Below are 9049 nucleotides of genomic sequence, written 5' to 3'. Positions count from 1 at the left end.
ATGCATCGAGTCTTGTACTAGTGGAAGGAAAGTGAAGGTCGCACAAAACCTTTACAGTGGTGGCAGCAGTGGGATCGCTGACGATCCCAAGAACTCCACCACAGGACTCACATCAGGATCACTGGACACTGGGAGGATTACTGGACTCTGGATGAACTGGGCTGCTTGAAAAACGGCGAAACTGCTCCTACTAGAAGAACTTCCTGACAACAGGAAGAAACCCAGAGAAAGCTGTGGAAAGCCCTGCGGTATCGGACCCAGTAAATGCACTGCTCCGGGAGCAGAAACCTACTGAAAGCTCTGACAGGGCTTACCTGAGGAGGCAGCGTGCTCCTATTGGAAGAACTTCTTATGGGAAGAAACCCAGAAAGAGCTGCGGAAAGCCCTGCAGCATCGGACCCAGTGGATGTACTGCTCCGGGAGCAGACACCTACTAAAGGCTCCGACAGGACTTGCCTGAGGAGGTAGCGAGCTCCTACCTGAATAACTACCTACAGGAAAAAACCTGGAAAGGAGCCGACAGCCATGGACACAGTAGAGGTACTGCTCTGGAAAGAGAGCAGAAACCTACTGAAAGCCAGGCATGGCCAATAGGAGAGAAAGAAGTGCTGACCCGGGACCCAACCGACTAGTCAAGGCACTAGAACGGGTACTACAGATGCCAAGGGCTCAGGAACCAGCACCACATTTTAGGACTCCCCAGTACATTGGAAAGGGAGATGTAGGGTACTTCATCACTCGCTTCACGGAGATAGCCAACGCCAACCAGTGGACGGAAGGAGCGACCCTATTGCACTTTCGGGAAGCGCTGGGCAAACAGGTTGAGGATTGCGGACAAGCCGAGGACCAGGAGGCCATTTTCAATGCCCTCCGGGCAAGATTCGGGCTATCCGCCAGGCAGGCGCTAAGCTAGCTCAAGGCATTTAGGCGAGAGGAAAAGACAACACTTCAGGAGCATGCTATAGAGGCCGAGAGGTTGGTACGCATTGCGTACGGGGACCTGCCAAATCGACACTGAAATAGTATGGCTATGGAGACCTTCTGCAGCTCACTAAGGGACCCTGCCTTGCAGCGACATCTGTTGGCCATACATACATCCACGCTGGCGGATGCTGTTTGAGCCAGGAATGACTACCTCCAGATTTCAGCAGGCGAGCAAAAATCCACCGGATCTTCGGTACGAACCCTGGAGGGAGGAACCTCCGACCAGGTGAACTCAGCCAAAACGGATGCTATAAGACGACTAGCCTGGCTGGTCCAAATTCTCACGGACAAGGTGGAATGGTTCCAGGAGCAGGTTCGCACTCCAACCGAGAGAAGGAGCCAGCCAGCTACCCTCTGTTGAGGGTGTGGGCAACCGGGGCACGTACGGAATTGTCTTCGCTACACCAAACCGGCTTCTGGAAACGAAACATGGCCACAGCAATAGCTCCGACTACTGGCTGTACCAAAGCCAAACAACCACGGAAACACATTAGGATTACACGGGATTCAGTGACAGCCAACGGTTGGTGTCAACCAGCAAGGACTAGACCGAGGAAAGTTTGTGCACAGGAAAGGCCTGTGGAGACACGAAACTACTACCAGTTTCTGAGTGAGGCCAATCTGGACATTTCCACTGTCCCGGATATCGCCTATGCCCCTCCGTGCGAACGGCAGGGACATAGCTCGAAACAAAGGAAAATGACTCTCAAATCCCCTCTACTCCAGACAGCGAAAACCACCCCCACTGGACCGGATGATCAGAAGCCTACCTTAAAGGCGGCAGGACCGACCCCTTCTCTGCCTTGGAGATGGCAATCACAAGAGCCGTGGGTCTACCCTGGACGTAGGACAGCCAGAGGGACTGACCCCGCCCCAACGCATAAAGGAAGGCTCTCAGGCCTCTCGGAAAATGTCTTGGAAAACACCTCTAGGGCGCAAGCCCTCAGCCGACCTCACTCCACCAGCTATTTTCCCCAGGAAGAGTGGAGGGGCAGCCTATTCAGTTTTTTTTAAACACATAATGCACCACAAACCTGATGAATAAGCAGGTCTTTGACGGATTGCCAGGAACCGTACGAGACCAACTCGAAGAAAGTGACAGCCATGAACTATTGGCTGATGGAACACGGCTCCCCTTCAACGAGATAATCCGTTTGGCCTTTCGCCTAAGGGATGTAAAGACAGAGGAAGTCTTTGTGGTTAGCCGTCTGAGTGAGGATGCCATACTCGGAATGCCACTCTTCATGGCCCAGCAGTGCTCTCTCGAATTTGAGCAGCCGGTGGTCCGAGTGGATGGCAGATGGCTAGTCTACATGGAGCCACATGGGCGGCTGCTACAGAGCAAGGTACAGGTGATAAGGGAGGTAGTTGTTCCTGCCTGGACAGAAATGGCAATACACTGTCGCATCACCACACGAAATTACTGCCCAATGGGACTGATCGAAGGATTTCCTGACAGACCTGCAATAGCAAGTAGCTTGAATAGCCGAGACTCAGGAGACAGGTCATCACCCGCTGCATGAATGCTATGGAGCGGCCATTGACTTTCCGGTCCGGAGCCACTATCGACATTTAAACAGGAGTGGAGAGCCGGCAGATCAAAGAGGACGATCCCTTACTGTGTGATGCCGGTCCGACTTCAATCAATGGAGTGCCGGCTCACCTTGAGGAACTGTTCTAGGCGGCCCAGCCGAACTGTGAGGAGATATGCCATCGTGTTCTGTACAGGTGAAGACGATGTAGGAAAAACCACCGAGGTGGAACATTGCATTCCACTTAAGGAGGGCACCCGGCCAATCCGGCAACCCCCCACAGACTCAGACCGGAGAAGGAGGCCGAGGCCAAAAGGCAGGTCTAGGATCTGCTCAAGCGGGGGCTGATCGAGCCAGCCGAAGGAGCTTAGAGCTCCTTTGTGATGTTGGCCCGGAAGAAGGAAGGGAAGCGGCGCTTCTGCATCAGCTACCGGCGTCTAAAAGCCGTCACCAAGCAGGGCGCCCACCCTCTACACAGGATCGACGACAGCCTGGATGCTCTGTCCGGCAGCCGCTATTTTAGCACGCTCAACCTGGTGAGCGGGTACTGGCAGGTACCTCTGGATGCAGAGAGGCAGAAGAAGTCGGCCTTCTTGACATGGTCCAGATTATGGAAATAGAAGGTGTTGCCTTTCGGACTGACATCCGCCCCCGCAACCTTCCAAAAACTCATGGAACGTGTGCTATAAGGCCTCTACTGGAGAACGCTGCTACTGTATCTGGATGATATTATAGTCATTGCCCCGGACTTTGACACGCATCTGCACCGGCTGGAGGTCTTCCAGAGACTCCACAAGGCCGGTCTGAAGTTAAAGCCGTCCAAGTGTAAACTATTGCAACTCCAGGTCCGCTACCTGGGCCACATAGTAAACAAAGACGAAGTCTCTACAGACCCCGACAAGCTGAAGGCAGTCACGGTCAGCTACTGCCAACAATATATCCCGGAGTTTGCCACTATAGCGCATCCCTTGCACCAACTGACTGCAAAAATGAAAGCCCTGGAGATGGACAGAATGGGAACAGATCGCTTTCAACACACTGAAGGATAGTATCCGCACTGCCCCGATCTTGGGCTACCTGGAACCCCGGAGGCAGTACTTCCTGGACACAGACGCCAGCAGATAAGGAGTGGGGGCCGTGCTGTCCCAAGTACAGGAGGGTTGCGAGAAAGTCATTGCTTACTACAACAAGACCCTCACCTCCTCAGAACGCAATTACTGTGTCATTCGACGGAAGCTGCTTGCGGTGGTAAAGGCAGTGAAGCACTTTCAGCCGTGTTTGTATGGCCAGGAGTTCCTCCTACGAATGGACCATGTGTCACTCCGGCGGCTATGCAGGAGGAGGGAACCTTGGAATCAGGTACCCGGTTGCTAGAGATCCTAGCTGAGTTTTGCTATGTCCTGGAGCATCGGTCAGGGACTCGCCACAAAAACGCAGAAGGGTTGAGCAGGCAAACCTGCGAGGACTGGCGGCAATGCGCAAGAATTGAGCAGAAGAACGTGGGCCCCTCACGAAAGAAGTTGGCAAGGGAACAAGGGCCGTTAGCCACGTGGGTATTGACTCGTTGCATGGATGGGACTCCCACTTTTGACAGGGCGGGATTGACCCTAGGCAACGTCACATACCCCGAAGGGCCGGCCAGCAACTCGCACAAGACTCCCACCCCAATAGTGGCGGGATTGAGCCTGGGTGCCAGAGGTTCCTCCGAGAGGCTACCGGCCACACCAGGGATAACAGGACCAAAGGGCGAGCTGGCAAAGACACAGGCCAACAGACAAGGACCCGTGGCCATCATGTATTGTTCCATGGCCACAGGGGAAGAGGTGCCAGTGGAACACCTGGAAGTCAGGTGCAGAGAGCTAGATATCCTGCATCACACGCAAGGCTCTCTGCGCATACGGCAGGACGGCGTGCTGGAAGCACGCGTGGCCCCGCAGGGCCACGCTATATGGTGCGCCATCTTCCCCTCCCTAGCCATGCGGGAGACCACAGTGTGGCAAACGCACGCCCTTGATCATTATGGGGTGGGAAGAACAATAAGCCGCCTCCAGCTGATTTGGTACTGGCCCGGACTGATGGCCACAGTCAGACGGTTAATCAAGAGTTATGAGGTGTGCCAGGCCGCAAAGCATGGAAGGACAAAGGCGGCCGGAAGGAAAAGAATGCTCTACGCCAGATGACCCTGGCAGAAAGTGGCCGTGGACATAGTTGGGCCATTTCCGGTCACGCCTAGGAAGAACAAGTGGGTGCTGGTTCTCACCAACCACTTCACCCAATGGCAGGATGCTCTGACATTACCTGATGTCACAGCCCCGGTGGTTGCAAACGCGCTAGATGAGCGAGTCTTCTGCTACCTGAAATTACCCGAGCAGATCCACATGCACCAGGGGGCGCAGTTTGAGAGCCAACTGATGGCCGAACTGTGCCAACTCTGGAACGTGGAGAAAACCATACGACTCTTGATTACCCACAGGCCAACGGAATCATTGAACGGAACAATCGGGGACTCGCAGACTCTTTGATGGTGCTACTTTTGACCCGGGAGCAAGACGAGTGGGACCTGCTGCTTCGCCAGCTGATGATGGCATACCGAGGCACCCCCCTCCTCCGCAACCGGAGAGACAGCAAACATGTTGATGTTGGGATGGGAGCTAAGGTTGCTGGACCAGCAGGAAAGCCACCCACCACCGACCGAGTTTTTTCCTACCCACGAGCACGCCCTTAAAGTGCATCGGAGGCTGCAGACGATGCGCGAGGCGCTACGACAAAGTCAGATGGAGGTGAGACAGGAGGACCAAGAGGAGCCATCACAGTATGCCTCAGGCGACTCGGTATGGCTCACGAATAAATGCCGGAGACGAGGAGAAAATCCCAAGCTGCAGGCGAAGTTCGTGGGACCATACCAGGTCCTGAATGCCTGGGGGAACCACACATATCTGATGGAATAACAGGGCCAGTCTTCTATTCAGAGTGAAGGAAGGCTGAAACTTTATCATGCCTGCCCAGATAGACTGTGGCAAGCCCCGGTCACCTTGGAGCCAAAGAGGGGTCCTAATATGAAAGGAGTTTGACCCAGCAGGCCGGAGAGGAGGGAGGAGTAGATCAAAATAGACCCTGTACCTATAATGTCATCCCCCAGCGGGGAAAAGTTGCTACTTGAAGCTGCGGAAAAACGAGGGCAGGAAATAACTCCGGGAGAAAATCCAGCCAGACTGGAGGAAGAAGAAAGCAAAAGACATTTTCCGAGCTCAGAGGAAATCAATCCGGCCACATGGAAAATAGTTTCGGAAGAACCTGAAGCAAACCCGGTGGAGACCGAAGAGACCACAACACCAGATTCCATCAACCCCACAATCCAACCAACTCCGGTCTGGCACAATCCGAAGGCAGCCCGGACAACTAGGAAGCCGGAATGGTACGGAGAAGGTAACACCTCGCTACAGGATTTATTGACTTCGGTCACAACTAGCTTGAAAGAAGGTGAGGAAGCACTGGGTGCACCGGAGCCGGTAGGTGTGGCAGCACCCAAGGAAGATCAGGAGTGGGAGGAGGCAACTGCCGAGGCCAGCACGAGCTGCCCCGGAGAAGATGTCTCCGAAGCAGATGACGAGGACCTGGACAGAACCCTGACAGGAGAGGAGGAAGTCTGCCGAGTGGCTACCATAAGCTCTCTCTCATGGTCTAGATTGGAAGCTGTGGTCACCAATGGAGGGGAGAGTGTTGTGGAATGTGATCCACTGAGAGCTGAGCTTAGGGCTAAGCTAAGCCGGGCCGGGCTGTGCTCAGTCAGGCAAACTAATGAGGTCAGAGACAAGCCAAGCCAGAGCTGTGCCGAGTCAAGACCAAGCCGAGCCAAGCCGAGCCAAGCCGAGCCGGGTCCATCCAAGTAGAACGGAAGCGGAGCTTACTAGCTATATAAGCTCAAACATTTGTGTAGAAGAGCAGAGCTGTTCTGATCCTGTTCATTGCCTGTTACTTGATCATTCATGTACAACTTATGAACTAAGCAGAAATATATGTGTAAACTCATGCACCGAGTCTTGTACTAGTGGAGGAAAAGTGAAGGTCGCACAAAGATTTTAAAATTAATAATAGAAAGTACATACTTAGCTGGTAAACTGCAATTACGGCTACAAGTAAAAGTGGAAAAACAACTCTGATATGCCGAACCGATGCAATGCGAGAAAACAACGCTGAACCAATAGGTTTTGCACAGCAATAAATAAGATAACTAAAATTAATAAATATAGTTTGCGTAATGTATAGACTTTGAGGTTCTGAGTTTGAATCCAGTGCGATGCATATTTTTCATTCCTAGATTTTAATTGCTTTAGCTTTACAAATATGACAGACAAACACTAAAACTTATATAGATTAGTACTATTAAACCTGTGGCAAGTTGATAGAGAATCCACAACTATATTATAACCTGGATGGACTTGATTGCTATAAACTTACTAAGTATGTTTGAGACCTCTGATTATAGACTTACTTGCCAATTTACCAATCTAAACTTCTGACAGGACATTTTAGAGTAGTAGGAATCAATATAAACTTAACATGTTTCTTCTGCATTTGTTCATCAGTAAGAAATAATTATCAATGTCTAGTATATAGATGACTGGTAGTTACATGTGTGTCTACAGGTAAAGGAGGAGGAATGCCTATCAGATATCATGAAAGGTAAAAGTGGTCCTAAAAGCAAGGATTTGGATAAAGATAAAGAGTCCATAAGCAATCACAGAGATAAGACCATCGCATATATTAATATCGGTTTAGTATATCTGGAACTATGTGAATACAAGAAAGCGATGAAGTATTTTACTCAAGGACTGAAGATGAGTCAACGTATGTATGGAGAGAAAACCAACCACACGGATGTTGCTGCTTTCTATGTTAGAATCGGTTCAACATACCAGTTGCTAGGTAACTACAAACAAGCATTAAAATACAGTGAAAAGGCATTGTTTATGTTAAAAGCTGTGCATGGAAAAAACACCAACCATACCAATATGGCTACCAGCTACAGTAATTTGGGCTCAGCACACAACTCACTGGGCAATTACAGAAAAGCATTGGAGTATTACAAAAAAGCATTAGTGATAGAAAAGGCTGTGTATGGAGTAAACACTAACAATGCTGATATTGCTACTAGCTACAGAAACATTGGCTCAGTACACAACTCACTGGGTAACTACAGAAGAGCATTGGAATATTACGAAGAAGCATTAGTGATAGAAAAGGTCGTGTATGGAGAGAACACCAACCATGTCAGTATTGCTGCTAGTTACAGTGAAATTGGATCAGTACACAACTCACTGTGTGACTACAGAAAAGCATTGGAATATTACGAAAAAGCATTAGTGATAAAAAAGGTCGTGTATGGAGAGAACACCAACCATGTCAGTATTGCTGCTAGTTACAGTGACATTGGCTTAGCACACAACTTACTGGGTGACTACAGAAAAGCATTGGAATATTACGAAGAAGCATTAGTGATAGAAAAGGTCGTGTATGGAGAGAACACCAACCATGATGGTATTGCTACTAGCTACAATAACATGGGCTTTGCACACGAATCACTGGGTAATTACAGAAGTGCATTGGAATATTACGAAAAAGCATTAGTGATACAAAAGGTTGTGCATGGAGAGAACACCAACCATACAGATATTGCCATCACCTATAGAAACATTGGCTCAGTACACAACTCACTGGGTGACTACAGAAGAGCATTGGAATATTACGGAGAAGCATTAGTGATAGCAAAGGTCGTGTATGGAGAGAACACCAACCATGTCAGTATTGCTGTTAGTTACAGTGACATTGGCTTAGCACACCACTTAATGGGTGACTACAGAAAAGCATTGGAGTATTACAAAAAAGCATTAGTGATAGATAAGGCTGTGTATGGAGAGAACACAAACCATACCAATATTGCTACTAACTACAATAAAATGGGCACTGCACACGAATCACTGGGTGACTACAGAAGAGCATTGGAATATTACAAAAAAGCATTGGTGATACAAAAAGCTGTGTATGGAGAGAACACCAACCATACCAATATTGCTGCTAGCTACTGTAACTTGGGCTCAGCACACCACTCAATGGGTGGCTACAGAAAAGCATTGGAGTATTACAAAAAAGCATTAATGATAGATAAGGCTGTGTATGGGGAGAACACCAACCATGTCAGTATTGCTAACAGCTGCGGTAAGATTGGATCAGCACACCACTCACTGGGTGACTACAGAAAAGCATTGGAGTATCACAAAAAAGCATTAGTGATAGAAAAGGCTGTGTATGGAGAGAACACCAACCATGCCAATATCGCTTATATATACAGTAACATTGGATCAGCACACAACACGCTGGGTGACTACAGGAAAGCGTTGGAATATTATGAAAAAGCATTAGTTATAGAAAAGGCAGTGCATGGAGAGAGCACCAATCATGCCAATATTGCTGCTATCTACAGTAACATCGGGTCAGCACACAACTCATTGGGTGACTACAGAAAAGCATTGCAG

General features: G+C 49.7%; 2 protein-coding genes across 2 annotated transcripts in view; both read left to right on the top strand.

Moving 5' to 3' along the window:
• The first annotated feature begins 3114 nt into the window (after positions 1-3114).
• On the top strand, positions 3115-5038 carry LOC137394446 (uncharacterized). The gene is made up of 4 exons (XM_068081168.1): positions 3115-3139; positions 3252-3433; positions 3566-4540; positions 4706-5038. Exons 1-4 carry the CDS (start codon positions 3115-3117, stop codon positions 5036-5038), a joined length of 1515 nt encoding a protein of 504 aa, XP_067937269.1.
• Positions 5039-7192: 2154 nt separating this feature from the next.
• Positions 7193-9049, top strand: part of LOC137394445 (tetratricopeptide repeat protein 28-like) — a 3480-nt gene continuing 1623 nt past the window's right edge. Inside the window, exon 1 of the mRNA XM_068081167.1 lies at positions 7193-9049. This exon is cut by the window's right edge and continues 1623 nt beyond it. Coding sequence (XP_067937268.1) covers positions 7193-9049 — 1857 coding nt within the window.

Source organism: Watersipora subatra, chromosome 4 (genome assembly GCF_963576615.1).
Source record: "Watersipora subatra chromosome 4, tzWatSuba1.1, whole genome shotgun sequence".
In the NCBI taxonomy this organism is placed as follows: Eukaryota; Metazoa; Bryozoa; class Gymnolaemata; order Cheilostomatida; family Watersiporidae; genus Watersipora; species Watersipora subatra.
This window is presented reverse-complemented; position numbering and strand designations above follow the sequence as displayed.